This window comes from Neomonachus schauinslandi, chromosome X (assembly GCF_002201575.2).
Source record: "Neomonachus schauinslandi chromosome X, ASM220157v2, whole genome shotgun sequence".
In the NCBI taxonomy this organism is placed as follows: Eukaryota; Metazoa; Chordata; class Mammalia; order Carnivora; family Phocidae; genus Neomonachus; species Neomonachus schauinslandi.
Genome location: NC_058419.1, coordinates 67191455 through 67210786, shown reverse-complemented (window position 1 = coordinate 67210786; position 19332 = coordinate 67191455). Strand labels below are relative to the sequence as shown.

Sequence of the window (19332 nt, the reverse complement as noted above, 5' to 3'; positions counted from 1 at the left end):
AGAGATGGAAATGAACCTTAGTGGAACAAAGTTTCTATGTATTATTGTAATTAAATTAGTATCAATTCAAAGTAGAGTATTTTAAGTTAGGATGAAACTAGTAATCCTCAGAACAATCACTAAGAAAACTATTTTTAAAATATATTTGGGACATCTGGGTGGCTCAGTCACTTAAGCATCTGCCTTCAGATCAGGTCATGATCCCAAGGTCCTGGGATCGAGCTCCTCATTGGGCTCCTTGCTCAGTGAGGAGCCTGCTTCTCCCTCTGCCTGCTGCTCTCCCTACTTGTGTGCTCTCTCTCTTCCCCCCCACAAATAAATAAATAAAATCTTTAAATATATATGTGTTTATATATATTTATGTATGTATATATTTATTTATAATTGTATATATATTTATTTTAAAAATACAAACTAATGGAAATGGTATGTAAAAACATCTAATTAACACAAAAGCCAGCAGTGAAGGAGGAACAGAGAGCCAAAGAAGACATGAGACATGTATGAAAAAAATACCAAGCTAGCACACATAATCTGATTACATGAAAATTGCAATAAATAAACAACCCAATCAAACAGCAGAGATCGTCAGACTGGATAAAATAAACAAAGATCTGGCTATATGCTGTGTACAAGAGATACACTTTTTTTCCAGCTTTTTGACGTATACTTGACAAATAAAATTGTATATATTTAAAGCAAGTGACATACCTTAAATTCAAAGACATAAAGATATTGAAAGTAAAAGGGTGGGAAAAGATACACCATGCAGAGAGTAACCACCAGAGACCTGAAATGGCTACACTAATATCACACAAAATAGACTTTAAGACAAAAATGGTTACTAGAGACAAAGAGGAATATTTTATAATGATAACATTGTCAATTCATCAGGAAGATATAATTATTATAATAATCATATTTGTACCTAACAATAGAGTCCTAAAATACATTAAAAAAAACCTGACAGAACTGGGAAATAGAGAATTCAACTATAATACCTAGAAATGGCAATACCACATTCTAAATAATTGATAGAAGAGCTACGGTTAATCAGAAGATTTTTAAAAACTTGAAAAACACTATCAATCACCTTGATGAACTGATATCTACAAAACATTCCACTCAACCAAAGTACAATTTCCATCCTTTTTAACTGCACATGAATATTCTCCAGGATAGACTATATACAAGGCATTAAAACAAGTCTCCACAATTTCAAAGAATTGACATTATGGAAAGTATGGTTTCTGACCACAAGGAAATTAAATTATACATCAACAACAGAAGGACATGGGAAAATACAAAAATACTTGGAAATTAAACAATGCAAGTCAAGATAGCCCGTAGATGAAAGAAGAAATCACACAAGAGATTAGAAAGTATTTTGAATGGAATAAAAATGAAAACACAATGTATACAATATGTATGTAGTACTTACAGCAACATATATTATGAAAGAAGTTCTCAAACCAGTAATCTAAGATTTTACCTTCAGAACCTAGAAAAAGAAGAGTGAAATGAACTCAAAGAAAGAAGGAAAAATAATAAAGATTAGAGCAGACATAAATAAAATGTTAAACACAGAAATTATTGGCAAAAACCATAAACCAAAAGTTGGCTCTTTGTTTTTTTTTTAATTGTTTTAACTTTATTATGTTATGTTAGTCACCATACAATACATAATTAGTTTTTGATGTGGTGATCCACGATCCATTGTTTTCATATAACACCCAGTGCTCCATGCAGTACATGCAGTCCTTAATACCCATCACCAGGCTAACCCATCCCCCCAGCCCCCTCCCGGCTAAAACCCTGTTTGATCTCAGAGTCCATAGTCTCTCATGGTTCATCTCTCCCTCTGATTCCCACCCCCTTCATTTTTCCCTTCTTTCTCCTAATGTCCTCCATGCTATTCCTTATGTTCCACAAATAAGTGAAACCATATGATAATTGACTTTCTCTGCTTGATTTATTTCACCTAGCATAATCTCTCCAGTCTCATCCATGTTGATGTAAAAGTTGGGTATTCATCCTTTCTGATGGCTGAGTAATATTCCATTGTATATATGGACCACATCTTCTTTATCCATTCATCTGTTGAAGGGCATCTCAGCTCTTTCCAGAGTTTGGCTATTGCGGACATTGCTGCTATGAACATTGGGGTGCATATGGCCCTTCTTTTCACTACATCTGTGGCTTTGGGGTAAATACCCAGGAGTGCAATTGCTGGGTCATAGGGTAGCTCTATTTTTAATTTTTTGAGGCACCTCCACACTGTTCTCCAAAGTGGCTGTACCAACTTGCATTCCCACCAACAGTGTAAGAGGGTTCCCCTTTCTCCACAACCTCTCCAACATTTGTTGTTTCTTTCCCTGTCAATTTTGGCCATTCTAAGTGGTGTAAGGTGGTATCTCAATGTGGTTTTGATTTGAATTTCCCTGATGGCTAATGATGATGAACATTGTTTCATGTGTCTGTTAGCCATTTGTATGTCTTCTTCAGAGAAGTGTCTGTTCATATCTTCTGCCCACTTTTTGACTTGATTATTTGTTTTTTGGGTGTTGAGTCTGAGAAGTTCTTTATAGATCTTGGGTACCAGCCCTTTATCTGTAGTGTCACTTGCAAATATCTTCTCCCATTCTGTGGGTGGCCTCTTTGTTTTGTTGACTGTTTCCTTTGCTGTGCAGAAGCTTTTTATCTTGATGAAGTCCCAAAAGTTCATTTTTGCTTTTGTTTCACTAGCCTTTGGAGATGTATCTTGAAAGAAGTTGCTATGGCCGATGTCAGAGAGGTTACTGCCTATGTTCTCCTCTAGGATTTTGATGGATTCCTGTCTCACATTGAGGTCTTTCATCCATTTTGAGTTTATCTTTGTGTATGGTGTTAGAGAATGGTCGAGTTTCATTCTTCTGCATGTGGCTCTCCAATTTTCCCAGCACCATTTATTGAAGAGACTGTCTTTTTTCCATTGCATGTTTTTTCCCGCTTTGTCAAAGATTATTTGACCATAGAGCTGAGGGTCCCTATCTGGGTTCTCTATTCTGTTTCATTGGTCTATATGTCTGTTTTTGTGCCAGTACCATGCTGTCTTGGTGATCACAGCCTTGTAATATAGCTTGAAATCAGGCAACGTGCTGCCCCCAGCTTTGTTTTTCAACATTTCCTTGGCGATTCGGGTCTTTTTTGATGCCATACAAATTTTAGGATTGTTTGTTCCAGCACCTTGAAAAATGTCATTGGAATTTTGATCGGGATGGCATTGAAGATACAGATTGCTCTGGGTAGCATAGACATTTTAACAATGTTTATTCTTCTGATCCATGAGCATGGAATATTTTTCCATCTTTTTGTGTCTTCTTCAATTTCTTTCATTAGTGTTCTGTAGTTCCAAGAGTATAGATCCTTTACCTCTTTGGTTAGGTTTATTCCAAGGTATCTTATGGTTTTTGGTGCTATTGTAAATGGAATCGTTTCTCTAATTTCTCTTTCTACAGTTGCGTTGTTAGTGTATAAGAAAGCAACTGATTTCTGTGCATTGATTTTGTATCCTGCCACATTACTGAAATGCTGGATGAGTTCTAGTAATTTGGGGGTGGAGTCTTTTGAGTTTTCCACTTAAAGTGTCATGTCATCTGCGAAGAGAGAGAGTTTGACTTCTTCTTTGCCAATTTGAATACCTTTTATTTCTTTTTGTTGTCTGATTGCTGTTGCTAAGACTTCTAGTACTATGTTGAACAATAGTGGTGAGAGTGGGTATCCTTGATGTGTTCCTGATCTTAAGGGAAAGGCTCTCAGCTTTTCCCCATTGAGGATGATATTTGCTGTGGGTTTTTCATAGATGGATTTTATGAACTTGAGGAATGTTCCCTCCATCCCTATACTCTGAAGAGTTTTAATCAGGAAAGGATGTTGGATTTTGTCAAATGCTTTTTCTGCATCAATTGAGAGGATCATATGGTTCTTCTCTCTCCTCTTATTAATGTGTTCTATCACATTGATTGATTTGTGAATGTTGAACCACCCTTGCATCCCAGGGATAAATCCCACTTGGTCGTGGTGGATGATCCTTTTAATGTATTGTTGGATCCTATTAGCTAGGATTTTGTTGAGGATTTTGGAATCCATATTCATCAGAGATATCAGTCAGAAATTCTCCTTTTTGATGGGGTCTTTGCCTGGTTTTGGGATTAAGGTAATGCTGGCCTCATAGAATGAGTCTGGAAGTTTTCCTTCTGTTTCTATTTTTTGAAACAGCTTCAGTAGAATAGGTATTATTTCTTCTTTGAATGTTTGGTAGAATTCCCCAAGGAATCCATCAGGCCCTGTACTCTTGTTTTTGGGAGGTTTTTGATCACTGCTTCAATGAAATGAAGTGCTATGTAGCCTGAAAGGTTTAATAACCACAACTCTAATTACTTTAAATAGAATACTGTATTAAAATAGTGTCATAATCACTCCTCCCCTAAACTAAGTCTATCAAAAGGTCAGCTCCAAGACAGATCAAATGTCTTTAGACAAAGGATCTGCCACATTCACCCTAAACCTTGGTACTTTCTCAACTTTGGCCAAGAAAGAAAAAAAGGGATGTAAGACCACTGGGAAAAGAATGGAACCACTCATCTACTCCAACCCTGCGATTACTTTAGTTCAAGAAAAATCTTTTTCTAGGGCCATGTTCACCAGAATACACTTCTGAATCATGCACAGAGTGAAGAATATACATTTGTAATCTCCATCACATAGGGAACTCATTGAAATTGGGAGAAAGCCTCAGAGCATTAGACGGGTTGAATCCTGGGGACTTCAACTGCTTTGCCCCTTGTCGTTTGTCCTCCCCCAGTCCTCTAGCCCTGAAATTCAAAACTTCTTTTTACTGTTTAAAGGGTTTGGATGCTTGGTTTCAGTCTCTTATGGTCCATGATGAAGAGAAAAAGACAACATAGTGCAGGGGTGCCTGGGTGGCTCAGATGGTTAAGCGTCATGATCTCCAGGTCCTGGAATCAAGCCCTGCGTAGGCTCCCAACTCAGTGGGGAGTCTGCTTCTCCCTCTCCCTCTGCCTCTCCCCCTGCTCATGCTCTCTCTCTGTATCTCTCTGTATCAAATGAATAAATAAAAAAATTTTTTTAAAAAAAATAACATAGAGCACATTTAATAAAGCATTGTCTCATTGTATTTTGGTGTTAAAATGATCTTCTGTGAATTAATAATCAATAGTTTTTTCATAGTTTTTTAAAATGACTTTATTAAACAAAATAAAAAGTTGACAGTTCTATAGAGGTTCTCCTCTCCATTTCTTTCTCCTTATTGAAAATTTCCAGGGTGTGAAAACCAAGTCTGGAAATCACTGAATTAAGACAATGTTGCAATAGCCCAGGTGAAATACCATGAACATGAAAAACCATGAAATTAATGCAGTGCCAATGGGATAGAAAGGCAGGAGAATTGAGAGGCACCAATTGAATGAGAAGATGGAAGAGAAAGGAGTTGCTGGTGAACCTTGTTCCCTGGCTTGGGTCACTGATTGGATGAATGGCAGCATCATTCACTGAGCTAAAGCACACTCAGAGGGTAAAAAGATTATGCAATGATCTTGAATAGGTAAGTCTGAGAAACTTGCAGAATGTCCAAGTGGAGATAGCCAGCCTATAACTGGAAATATAGGCTAGGGACTCAGGAGAGATTTGCAAAAATCTAGGTGGTAGTTGAAGTGGTGGAAGTGAATGAGATCATTCAGTGAGAATAGAGGGCTACTATCTCATACACATTTTTCAATTTCTTTGAGTAATGATATTTAAAACCAAGGAAGTGGCTGTTGGCTTGTGTATGCCACAGTGACCAGGGCTCCAGGCTCTGATGGGTGGTTCACATGATCTGGGCACTTGGGAACAAAGCCCAGCTTTTCTATACATACCCAATTTTAAAATACTGAGCACAGTGGGGGTAGAGCTTGGGGAAGTCCTGATTAAAGGAGACGGTCTTTGGGTGGGTGGTAAGTAAAATGATGTAGGAATTGTAGGGAATTATGGAAAATCTGACATTTTTGGGGTACCAAGCAAATTAGCATTTATAACTTTTTTTAGAGTATTCCAACAGAAGCATATTTATTTATATATTATATCGTGTTTTTAAAATTTTTTTTATTATGTTATGTTAATCACCATACATTACATCATTAGTTTTTGATGTAGTGTTCCATGATTCTAGCAGGAAGGGAAAAAAGCATTTATAACTTTTAATAAACAACTTTAACACTTTGAGAGGACTACATCTCTGCAAAATCCATCTGGACCACAAAACAAGGACACCATTTTTTCTAAGGTCTTTGAAGATGGGACACACTAGAAAATGATTCCCCAATTTGAGGGGCAGAAGAATCCCCTACAAAAAAACTCTAGCCCAGTGTTTCTCAAACTTTAACATGCACACAAATTATCTAGGAATCTTGTTAAAATTCAGATTCTGATTCAGTAGAATTGGTGTAGGTCCTGGCACACAGCATTCCTAACAAGTTTCCAGATGATAGTAATGCTGTTGCTCCTACTCAAAGTGTTACTCAAAGCACGGTTAGAACTTTCTATGGCAATTTAACATTGGTCAATGGACTTGTCTCAAATAGGGTACCAGATCTTTGCAATTCTTTCCGTTTTCCCTGTTATGTTTGTTTTGAAATGTAATTTTACATGTTGAATCAAATACATTAGGGCTTTTATTTCTTTTTATTTTCCATTCCAATTTTAAAGAAATTTCTTCCTATTGTGTTTTATAATAGTATCAGTTTGTGATGGACAGAGAAAAAAAATCGGTCCCTCACCAGAGATAGTTTGAGAAACACTGCTCTAGACAACCAAGGTTTTTTAAAGTTTTTATTTAAATTCCAGTTAGTTAACATACAGTGTAATATTAGTTTCAGATGTACAATATAGTGATTCAATACTTCCATACATCACCCAGTGCTCATCACAACAAGTGAACTCCTTAATCCCCATCACCTATTTAACCCATCCCCCCACCCACATAACCTCTGGTAAACATCAGTTTGAGTCTGTTTCTTAGTTTGCCTCTCTCCCTCTCTTTCTATTCTTCCCCCTTTGCTCATTTGCTTTGTTTCTTAAATTCCACATATGAGTGAAATCATATGGTATTTGTCTTTCTCTGACTGACTGATTTCACATAACATAATACTGTCTAGCTCCATCAATTTCTAGACAATGAAGAACTTTTTATTTGGGACATAGAATTTATTTAGAAATGGTTTGATTTGTTACATATGATTCCAAAGCAGTATTTTTAAAGTTTTCTTTTTATTTATTCCATAAACAATAACAAAACTCAGCTAGGTACATTATGACAGTTTCACCATACACTCAGTCACAAATATTTAAAACTTTGCAACAAGAACAACAAAACCAGAGGTGTTACAAGAATAATTTACAAGAAAATCTATAAAACAGCAAGAAGCTCACAAATGTTCATTTTCATTTGCACAAGATCACTACACTCTTTCACAACATGTTTTGTGTTACAAAATTCCCAACAAAAGTGTATTTTTTTCTTTGTATTATGGTTTCTAAAACCAGAAACTTTGAAGTAAATATCCTTTTATTAGCACCCAGTGGTGCAGAAAAAGGAAAACTCTCACATACAGACACTTCACAGCACTTTTCTAAGAAAAATATACACTTACAAAATATGTTACAAATTGGCACACTTAAAAATATACAAGATTTTGTAGGCGTCTTAAGAGTGATCCTTAAGCTTTATACTTCAATTGACTCTACAGATTATTTATAAAGCTTAACTCTGAAAGAAAAAAAGGCAAACAATTTCCTAACATTTTAAAGTTGCAGTGTCATATGTCAAACAGAAACTTAAGTTACATTCATAAAAAGGGCCTCTAACATGTTTAAATTTTCTTAAATGTTTAAAGGGCTTGGGAGAGGAGAACAATGGAGATAATAGTTTCTTTAGCACCATAAATCAGTACTTTACCAAAGAGGTGCATTCAGTTTTATGGAAATTAAATTAAGGACTAGTACATTCAAAACTGTAGGCAGCAAACTCTAGTCAGTGCTACAGGTATCCCAGTACTGAGCATTTTAAGCTTTCTACCCTCCTCACTGGGAGTGAAAAACAAAAGACCTCTTCTAGTTTTTGTTCTAAGCCTTTTCTTTTGTGCTGTAAAACCAGGTATCTCTGAAAGAAGCAGAGTGATTTAAACATCTTCTTTCTTCTTTCTGAAGGGGATGTCTAAGACTCAGAAACCACTGAGCCTGATAGATGGACAAACATCTTTTCCATTTCATGTCGAGTGTTTCTTTTCTACTTACCCAAATACTGATTTTTAAAGCCTCATTCACACCTTACACTTTGTACCAAACCTCTTTCCTTTACATTGTCCTTCTCCAATGTTTCATCTCTTAGTTATGATTCTGAAATGAAGAGTACATCTCAAGTATCATGTAGCTGCAATGGGAGCTCTGCTTCATGACTGTAGCTACTGTTTAATGCTCTGAGTAAAAAAATGTGCCTTAAAGGGTAGCCTGTGTACTGCGATCAAAATAATTCTATGCTGGCTGAGGACCTTCAAGTTGATGACAGTGTTTCCCAAGTTAAACAGCACAGCTAAAAAATTTCCCCCCTTATTCGGGTCCTTGAGAAACCTTCACAAAAATCCCTGGCCTACATTGTGTTGACAAGATTCCTATTTATCCCTAGTTACTAAAATGTTTGGTTTTGGTACTAAATCTTCTAAACATAGTGGTGGGCTTAGTGAATTTTATGATTAGAAAATAAATCTCATATTAATTTTATTTCATAAAAGGACATATTCCTATAATAAGCTACCATTTAAAAAATCCTAAATAGGGCGCCTGGGTGGCTCAGTTGGTTAAGCGACTGCCTTCGGCTCAGGTCATGATCCTGGAGTCCCGGGATCGAGTCCCACATCGGGCTCCCTGCTCGGCAGGGAGTCTGCTTCTCCCTCTGACCCTCCTCCCTCTCATGCTCTCTGTATCTCATTCTCTTTGTCTCAAATAAATAAATAAAATCTTTTAAAAAAATCCTAAATAAAAATAAAACTCCAGAAATTAGATAATTTCTTAATAATCCAGGAGAAAACAAACACTTATAGTTCTAGCACTAGTTAGGACTAGCTAGTGCTCCATTCTCCTCTTCAGGGCAGAAACTCAGCTCTCTTCAATTCTTGGAACTGTTCTGAGAGCATCTGTAAATTGAAGATGTGGTGGATCTGCGTCAGACTGGTTCGGCTTGGTTAAGAGGTCCTTGGATATGGTTTTTCTCCTTTAGGCAGTAAATGCTCATCAGGACCCACTAAAACAGAAATTCACTAGAATGGCAAAACCTCACATAACAGGACATAGGATGCTAACCAGAGCTATTTACAGCTTTTGAAGCATCCTTTATGCTTCTCTCTCTTACATACATGCTTAACCCGCTCCCTGTCCTCCCTCCCCCTCTGCACACATACAGATACTTCTCAGCAAGGAAAAAGGTCAGAGAAGGTGAAAGTTGTCACAAAAGCCCACCTAGCACCAAAGACTTCAGGGAGATGGCTGAAGAAGTGATGGTCAAGGTAGTGCAGGAGGTTTGAAAAGATTTAGGAGGAGGTAAGGCCTTAACACATAATTGCACAGAATAACAAGAAGTCAGAAGAGAAAGCTGAGAGGAAGCAGCATATGTGAGGAAGCTGGTATATGAGATGCTGGAGAGTCCACTGGTTTAAGCCAGTTATCACAGCCCAAACATAACCCCCAAAGTTTCAAAGAACCTTGGTCAAGGCTACTATTTCAGCACCCTCTCCACATAGTCTAGCACCTAACCAGGGCAGAAAGGGGATCAGAGATATTTTTACAGACCTTCAAGGAAAAGGAGTTTCCAACTTTCCTTAGTCATGCAATATAATTCTCTCTCTCTCTCTCTCTCTCTCTCTCTCTCTCTCTCTCTCTGTGTGTGTGTGTGTGTGTGTTTAAAATTAGATTTGAAAGTGGCCAAGACAATTAAAGGTAATTAAGAGTGAGAAGGTTGCCCTCTGAAATTCCAGAAGTAGCCTGGCTAAGGTTCTTAAACTCTGACACTTTGAGGAAGTGGAATATAAGATTATAAAAGAAGAAAAGTTCCAAGACCAACGACTGAAATTAAATAAGAAGAATAATGGAGAATACCATTTCCAGGAAAATAAAGATTAAATGGGATTCTGTTGAGGAGGCATTAATAGGAAGCAGCGTCTCAAAGAGATGTTAGAAGGGAGTGGCAAGAAGGAATTTCAGACCAAGGAAAATTCCATATATCTGACTTGAAATATCAGTGATAGGGCAAAACACTATTTTTATATCAGTGGTCCTCACTCCACTAAGGCAGATGGTTGAATAAGGGGTCTCCAAAAAGTCAGGCCTACTATGTTGTGACAGGAGGAAAAAAAAATTGTGAGCAGTGACAGGACCAAAAAAGCCATAAAAACTGAAGCACTCAGAACATAATATACTGAGAGGATATTAAGCGAAATTAAGAGAATAAGCATTTTCTGCCTTGTCCTATTGCTCATTAATCAAAACTAGTTCCTTGTTATGTTTTAGTAGAAAATGATTGATTACAAGTCACAGATACATATGTTAAAAACATATAGTGCACTGTAGTAGGCCATTAAAAACGGTACTTTAAATAAAATGTCAATTCTCTTTGGAGAAAGGGATGAACCATGCCCTAGAATTGGCCCCTAATGGGCTCCATAGGAGCAACTGAAAGAGCATCCATTCCAAAGGACTTGTGACAGCAAGTTCTGACAAGGAAACTGTTTCTGAAAGTTTCAGGCTGTTCTTCTACCCCACCCCCACCCCATTTTCCAAAGCTGAACTGAGAAAAACTGGGACAACTCCTCCCATATTTTTTTTTATAAAACACATTGTACCCATGGAACATTTTCTTTATTTCTTCTTTAATTGCCACCTTTTGATTACACAGAAAGCACTCCATTCCTGTAAGTGACTTTGAGGTCTGGAGTCTTGGGGATCATAATACAGGTTGAGTTGGTAATTCCAAGCCAAAATTTAGCTGCAAAACAGAAAAAACAAAAACAAAAACAAAACAAAATCTAGTTCCTAAGAACCAGCCATAGCATTAAGCATAAACAGCTAGCTATCAGAGTGGAGAAATAGAAGAAAGTGTTCCAGTTTGATTAATTTCCCTTCTGGATGGCAGCTGTAGAGTAGGAGACATGTTTCATCTGGTGCCTTTCCATTAAGTAATTGTCTAAGACTCACCACACACAGAGCATCAAAGCCTAGGAACAGGCCTGAAGCAGCCTCACAAAATGCTCCTCACCCACTCATTCCCGTAGACACACACAATCACACCATCAAGAACACAGGCTTGTTCATTTTACTACCTAGTTATAAGTAGTAGAGCAGGCTGGTGAAAGGAATCATGGACTGGGAAGTGTATGTACTTATATATGTGACAGGCTTCCTTCCATTTCTCTCTGACTACTTTCAAATGTTGCTTCTCTGTTTGTGAATATATTTAGGTGGCAATGACTAGGTAGGTTTTATATTTTGCTTAAATTTTTCCTTTTGAAACATCTTCCTTTTTTTTTAATCTCCCTTTCCCCCACCCACTTATTCTCCACCCTCCCACCCACAGCCTATATATTCACAAGTTAATAGGTTAGTAACAGTGTTAGTAAGAATAGTAAGAGTAACAACGACAACAACCAACAACATTAATAATATTAATCCCCTATATCTGTATAGCACTTTATGATCTACAAAGCGCTTTTACATCCATTATCTCATCTGTGCCATAATGCATCAGTCATCAGACACACAGGCCTTCAACTGTGCAAGGAAAATAGATCAAATGTTAGAAGTCAAGTGGTGAATAAAGGGGAAGAAAAAGCAACACTAGTAGTGTTGAAGCTGTGAACTTGAAAGACAAAAGGGGAAAGGGCAGAATAAAAATGTGATTTCAAAAATGTATATAAAAATTGAAATCTAGGTTTAGTGTTTGGCATCAAAAACTAGTCATCCTCAGACTAGTGTATATATATATGGCCCTGATTAGTTGTTACCACAAATTGTTCAGCTTATCTAATATGTGTACGTAACTCATAGGAGTTGAACTGAGATGCCTTAACATTTTCTTTAAATGACATTGGCATTGCAAGATTAAACACTTAAAGAACACTAAAGCCATGATATGAGTGCAATTTTGACAAAACATTTATGAAACTACTTAAATAAAAGCAATCTATGTACTTCATTTATCATTAGTGTTGATTTTATAGCTATTTTATAATTTATCCCAGACTATTATAAAATATATAAAACTGAGATATAAAGTATCAGCAATATAACTTTGCACTTTAAATAATTTTCAGCTACAGATTTTGCTTTTAGAAAACAAACTTAAAGCAGCTGTTTTGTTTCCTTGTAAAAGGTTCTGTAAATGCATATATTAGGTCCCTGATGGACTTAGCTGTTGTGACTTCCAGACTTTTTCAACAATTGAACTTTTAGACAATGGAACAAACAAAACTTTATTGTGCCTTATTTGCTTATGTTTCCACACAGGACAGTAGAGTTTAAAATTTCAAAATAATGTATGTATGCATATATATATTTTTTTTTTAAAAAAATCCATTAATGAGCTTTAAACTGTGGGGTGAATCTGTGAGATGAGGTAAGGAAATTTGGCACATTTCAAACAGTATCCTTTAAGTTTTGGTAAATTGTGTAACACAACATATTTTTCCACTGTGATCTATAGGTGCTATCCACATAAGTGGGGGTGGTTAATAGCAAGAATCACTGGAATGTTTCTAGTAAATCAACAGGGACAAGCTCCCCAAATACTCACAACCAAATGTTGATATAGAAGTAAAATATATACAATACAGTCACTTGTTTGTAGTTTGGCACAATGTTTTCCTTTTTTTCCTTGGGTAAATAGTGCATAAACTACTTGTGCAACTGTATGACTTTTGAAGTCTTTTACATAGAACATCAGATTAAAATTTGCTTCCAAAGACTTATTCCCACACTTCAAAATTCTTTTCTTTAAGCACTTACATGTCAACATACATACCACAAGGCATATTTTGAAAGAAATAAAACACAAACATCAAATGTCTTTCTGGAAAATGTGAGTTTCTTCTTCAAACACAGGTAAAACCCAAAATGCTGTTTCTGCTTTTACGAGATTGTAGTTGGAATCCCTGCAGAAAAACCAAACAATTTATGCCACCTTAGTTAGCTTTAGTGTATGTCCCACAAAGGGATCATACAATCTAAATTTGTTTACATCATACTAAATGCTGTACGATGCAGAAAGAGATACAGATACAGGGGGCACTAGAAAGCACTCCTAATTGCCACACGATGAGATTTTGTTTTCCAAATTATGCTCTTTTTGCTTAAATGATCTTGCCCTTTTGTCTATATAACTTTTTGATTCTGTTGTTCAAAATGTTTTTTACTGCAAAGCCCTTCCCTTCCCAAAATCATTCAAGAGCATATTTTAGTTCTATTTTCTCAATTAGTAAAAACTAATGCTGAATAGCAGAAAAAGTAGCCTTGTTAGAGTTTATCCCTAGTAAAGCCACAACAGAATTGCCCAATCTTTGGGTGGCTTAAAAGTATAGGGATTTTCATGCACTTTTTTCTTTTTAATTTGAGAAAGAAGGGAATGGGACAGTTTCTTTCATGCAAACTTTTGCTTTCAAGAAGGAAAAAATGAGGGACTGTGGGCTTAGCAGGTAGTAGGAAAGCTAAGGGTACATCATCTCAGCCATTTTAGTGCAGTATTACCTCAGTTTTTCAAAAGAAGCTGTCCCAGCCTCATCCTTGTGGACCTGTTCTCGCTCCACACACTTTCCCTTACACTTTTCATCTCTCAGGGCCTTGGAGCTGGATTTGTGACGATATAACTTTTTGTGTGTTGGTCCATTATTGCCTAAAGTGCTCAGGTTATTATACTTTTTATCAAAGAAGGCAGAGCGAGAGTCCTCATAACCATGCATGTTTGCACGACCAGGATCACCTATCACTGCTTTCCCATTGCTTTTACTCACACCCTTGATGGACCTGTGATTCTTAGTGGCTCCTGGGGACCCACTGTTGACCTTTTTCTTAGATTCCTGTGGTGTCCCAGCCAATATTTTGAGGGTTTTTAATTTTAGGCTATTAGACTCTGGGGAGTAGAATATGTTGGGGTCCCCATGGTGCTCCATGGGTTCCCAAAGGGGCTCTATGGAGGCCATCATGAATCTCTGCACATCTGCCATACCAGAGGCGATGTTGGATAAGATATAGGAAGGCTCCTGAAATTCCCGTTGGTCATCATCAAGGAGGTTATTGGTGTTGGTGCCCATGTTCAGGTCGCTCCAGGCTGGGCTACTTTCCTTCCCCAAAGTCCAATCTCCAGAAAGTCCCTTTTGATTTGGCATCTTCATGGAGGTCACAGGGCTACCATGTTGGATACATTCAGCCAATGACTTCCCTGTAGAGGATATGCTGTTGATTTGGCCTCCCCCACGGCCAATGCCAATTTGCATTTTCTCTCCATTGATTGCAGCCATATATTTCCCTTTCTTTGTTGACTTAGGGGCCTGGCGGGAGGTTTTGCCAGGTGGCTTTTCAATCCCTTTGTTGTTGGCTTTGACAGATTTTTTCCTGGTGTTTTTCTGAGAAGAGCTTTGGTTCATAGCCCCACTCTTGTTGGGTGAACTTTTCTTTCTTGATTTTGACACTTTGTTGTTAGTACTCATTTGGCCAGATGGATCATTAAATGCTGATAGGCAAGGAGTCTTTTGGAGCAGGCTGACAGAATCCTCATCATTGAACATATGGAACTGAAACTGATGATTATTTAAAGTAAATCCATCATCCACTTGGACCTGCCGTGAAAGGGTACTGCAGTCCCACTTGATTTTCTCCATATTGCCCAATGGTCCTGGGACACCCTCTTGGAACCCCTTCAGTGTTCCTAATGTCTTGATACTCTCACATCTGGTGATTTGAGGGGAAAGACTGGGGGTGTCAGGTGGGGACATCTCTGAGAGAGATGAGTGGCGGAATTTGTCAGGAGTGAAGTTGGAGATATCCAGGAGGTCAGTGGACTCCTTTAATGGTGTTATCTCATCAATGCTCTGCTGGATCACCAGCTTGGGGCTGCAATGGGCCAGGAAGTCATCAGTAATATCATCATCACCATCTTTTTCACAGGATTTCAAGCTTAAGGAGCAATAATGGCTTGAGTTGATAGAGAGTGGGGCCATTGAATCAAAGCTAAAGAGCCGATCATCATCCATATTGGCTGGGCCCTGCTGGAAAGGAAAGCATATCTCTCCATTATTAAAGTGACATAATTGATAAGAGTCATCAGATGGGAGTTGGGTGTCTTGCACAGAGGCATATAGGACCTTGTTGCAATTACTGCCACCACTATTGAGGCAGATTCGATTGTATGTTGTAGCTGTGAGGTTATTTTCCATGGGGACTACTTGGGAGACTCCAAATTCGTTAGATTGGGTTGGAGCTATCTCCCTTGAGACTTCAACCATGAATTCCTGGGGACCAGAAGTAGGCTTGTTGGGCCACACATTTCCATAGTTGCTTGATTCTATTTTGAAGTTTTGGGATGACTGCTGCAGCTCAGACTCAGAGGGTGAGGAAAGCACACAGTCCTGGGCAGGCTGGAGAGGCACAAAAGATTTTTCTGTTTGAGTGAGGCTGCCTTCATTTTGCTCTGGAGAATGGTGAGCGAAGTATGATATACCAGTATTATTTGACAAATCAGAAGCATCTAACAATGTCTGCAGATACCCTCCAGGGATAACAGGTATATTGGTGGCAACATTAGCAGATGATAGAGGCATTTCAGAAGAGCAGGTGGTTGGTAAGAAAGTAGAATTCTTAGCAACCTTTGCCTCATGAAATTCAGATAAATGAGAACTGTTTGAGGTCCCAGGAATAGCTTCATTCTTTAAATTAGCCATAGAGGATTGATCTTCCAAAAGAGGGCTCATTTGAACAATTGGTTTGTTTTCTTGCCCAGCTTTGATTTTCTTGGATTTTAACCTGGCTTCACTTTTAAATTTGATTTTGTTGAGCACTTTCCTCTCTGGCCCCTTAAATCCTGCATCCTGGGCTTTGACTTTCACTGAGTCAGGGCCTGTGACGTCATTTAAATGTGATCCATTTGCACAGCCGGGGACAGCCAGAGGTGTTGACTTCAGTGTACCTTTCAGGCCTCCATCTTCTTTACGAGTACTACCTTGCCTCTGATCACTGCAGAATGAAATCTGCTTACCACTTGAAGAAGTTTCCACAGATGGGATTCTTTGAATCCTGTGCCTATTGCCAAGTTTAGATTTTCGTTTGCGAGCAGGTGGCAGGAATGGCACCTCAAAGCTACCTGGTTCAAAGTTTTGTTTTTGGCATAAGGGTATCTTGTTGGAGTCAGTGTTGCTGTTTCTCTGTTTTTTCTTCTTCTGCCAGAAACCCTTCAAGGGGGCCAGCTTGGCATATTTGTTGAGCTGATTCTCACTTAAATTCACTGTTGTCTCACTGGAATCTACCCTACCCAACTTCACCAGCATGTTCTTCTCACCTTTAAAGCGATTGATGATGATATATTTGATAATAACAGGAGGCTCCTTACGAGTTACTTTTCTTCTCTTTTTGGGACACCATTCATCATCATCTTCCTCTTTGGAACCACCTGGCAGCCATTCCTTCCTCTCATTTACTTTTTCACCCTCTAGTGAGTCAACATCATATAGATAATCTTCACTGTACCTGACTTTTCTCTTGGCTCGAAGCCCATAGTTCTGCTGGGAGGAGGAGCTGCCAGAATTAGTGTCCCGAGCCATATAGCGGCTACAGTCCTTGATCTCCCCCATGGCATCATAAGAGACCTCAATGAAGGAACTGTCATCACTGAAATTCCCTGATGCCTCCAAGGAATTGGTAAGATGCCCCTGCTTTGTATTCTTAAATTGCCCTACTTCAGTCCCACTGCATGGTTTATTTAAGGCAGATTTTTCTCCATTATCCTTTTCATCCTTTTTCTCTACACCCTTGTCTTCCTGTTCCTCTTCTTTGCCTTTCTTCTTGTCCAAGTTTTTATCCTCCTCCCCCCAGATGATATTCACATCAGGGACCTTAAACTGGGAAAGATCGCTGTTCTGCTTCAGGACCCCACTCTTAGACTCCCGCTTGGGGCAGGTAGTAAAGACACTGGGGAAAAAGTTGAATTGGGCATCCTCCTGCATTAGAAGGGTGGTCTTGTCTCGAACATTGTCTTGGAAGGACTCATATCGAATTTTCAAGGAACAGACATCACTGCCCAATGTTGATTCATCATCATCAAACATGTAGTTATCCACATCTTCTTCAGAGAATAAGTTGACAGACAGCTCATTTTTGGAACAGAGGTCAAGTAGTTCAATCTTACTCTCACTAATGAAAGTCTCAAAGTAACCCCAATCCTGATTGGAATTTGCCAGCAAAGCCTCTTCCGTATTACACTTGTCTAACAGTAATGCCTCATAATAACTCTTCTGAGCTGGGTCCTCCAAGTCGATGTCAGATTTCTCAGCTTCCCGTTTTTCTCCCGCCCTTGATTTGTGCAGAGGAAAACCTAGGAGCTGGTCTGAGAGCAACTGCTCTCCGTATTTCATGTTTTCTCCAGCATTAATACACTGAATCCCTATATCAGAAACTGCACAGGTTTCATAATCCTTATTTAGATCACCAACTTTCAGACTGATCCCTGGCTCAGGATCTACTGCATCCTTGGATTCCATGAAGCAGCCCAAACAAGTCCGGCTTGGCTGCATGAGGCAGTCCCCATTCAGAGCTGACATGCCTGCAGGCTCCATTATGGCGAATGGAGCTTTCTCACACTCATTGGGCAGTGACCATGTATGCAGGCTTTTTGCAACACCAGATGTAAGGGAGATGGCATTCACAGAAGCACTATTAGCAGCATGCTCAGGTGCTTCAATTAGCCCCAAAGGAGATGGAGGGCTCTGCATACAAGGCTTCTTAGAAGGCAGAGGCAGGAGACCCCTGGGATACATCAGGGTCTCTTTTTGAACCACCGGTATAGGCTGGATTGGTGCAGCAGCTTCTAGAGCTGCCAATGACTTTATTGCCACATCCTGGTCCTCTGAATCTGGAGAAAAGGGAAGGAAATGACAGAAATAAAGCTAAAGGTCTTAGACCACACTCATTAACTCTCTTTCCCTTGATCAGTTTGTGGTACTTGATCTTATATAAGCTAAGGCTCAACTTCTTTGGTTTTAGAACTGGAAAATATGAAGTTAAAGAATAACACTGATTTTATATTGAACATTCACGCAAGTGAAAAATAGTACTTCTTTAGATTAAGCTTTTTCTTTAGACACAGACAGAGCTTTCCTCAGAAATAAGGAAATAATTGGACTGCTTGATCAATTTGAAAGTCAAGGCTTTCAGGGTGGGAAAATGCTCAGGTGCGATAGTTATGGTTTTAAGCTATAAAACTTAGTCTTGTCATTCAGACCTCTGTTCTGGAAGCTCCTCTGCACCTGTACATTCCAAGCCACACATCAGAGCATATTTCTAATTCACTATGAATTTTGAGGAACTTAAGTATTCATCTGACAGAGATGGTTTGCAAAAGCAAAGTGTTTGGATTAGCTAGCTCTTAGAAACCCTTCTAGCCCAGTTAGAAATTTGGTGGAACAAAATTTAGGATTAATATCAATCTCAGAAGCACCCTAGACTTAACCTACTCCAAGTGTCCATTTTATGGACACTAAAAATCTACAGTAATAACAAAGGACTACTAGGAGAGATAGTATATACTATAATTAAATTCTTACCATTTTCTTTGACCCCATTAATCAGAGTGTTTTCTCCATTGGCTGAGGCAACAACAGCCTTATCTTGTTGGTTATCCATGAATGTAACCTCTTATTGTTTCATTCCAAGTCCAAATGCTGTCCAACCTGTACATTTCAAATATATAATGTTAGTCATTAAATGTATTTTTTCTCTGTTTTAAGGTTATTTCAGTTAGATAGGTCTTAAAAGGCTCACTGGAATTTGCGTTTCCAGACTGGCTTCTTTGTTACTATTGTCTTCTGTTTCATAGTTTATACCCACTATATAAATCAGTTTTTAAAATTTTATTTAAATTCAAGTTAGTTAACATATAGCGTAGTATTGGTTTCAGGAGTAGAATTTAGTGTTTCATCACTTACATATAATGCCCAGTGCTCATCCCAACAAGTGCCCTCTTTAATACCCATCACCCATTTAGCCCAT

General features: G+C 38.3%; 1 protein-coding gene across 1 annotated transcript; it reads right to left on the bottom strand.

Annotated features, from left to right (window-relative positions):
• Positions 1 to 13138: 13138 nt before the first annotated feature.
• NEXMIF (neurite extension and migration factor) lies at positions 13139 to 18966 on the bottom strand. The gene is made up of 3 exons (XM_021686762.1): positions 18888 to 18966; positions 13825 to 18196; positions 13139 to 13232 (listed from the first exon to the last, which is right to left on the bottom strand). The coding sequence occupies exons 1-3, from the start codon at positions 18964 to 18966 to the stop codon at positions 13139 to 13141; spliced, it is 4545 nt and encodes a 1514-aa protein (XP_021542437.1).
• Positions 18967 to 19332: the final 366 nt, after the last annotated feature.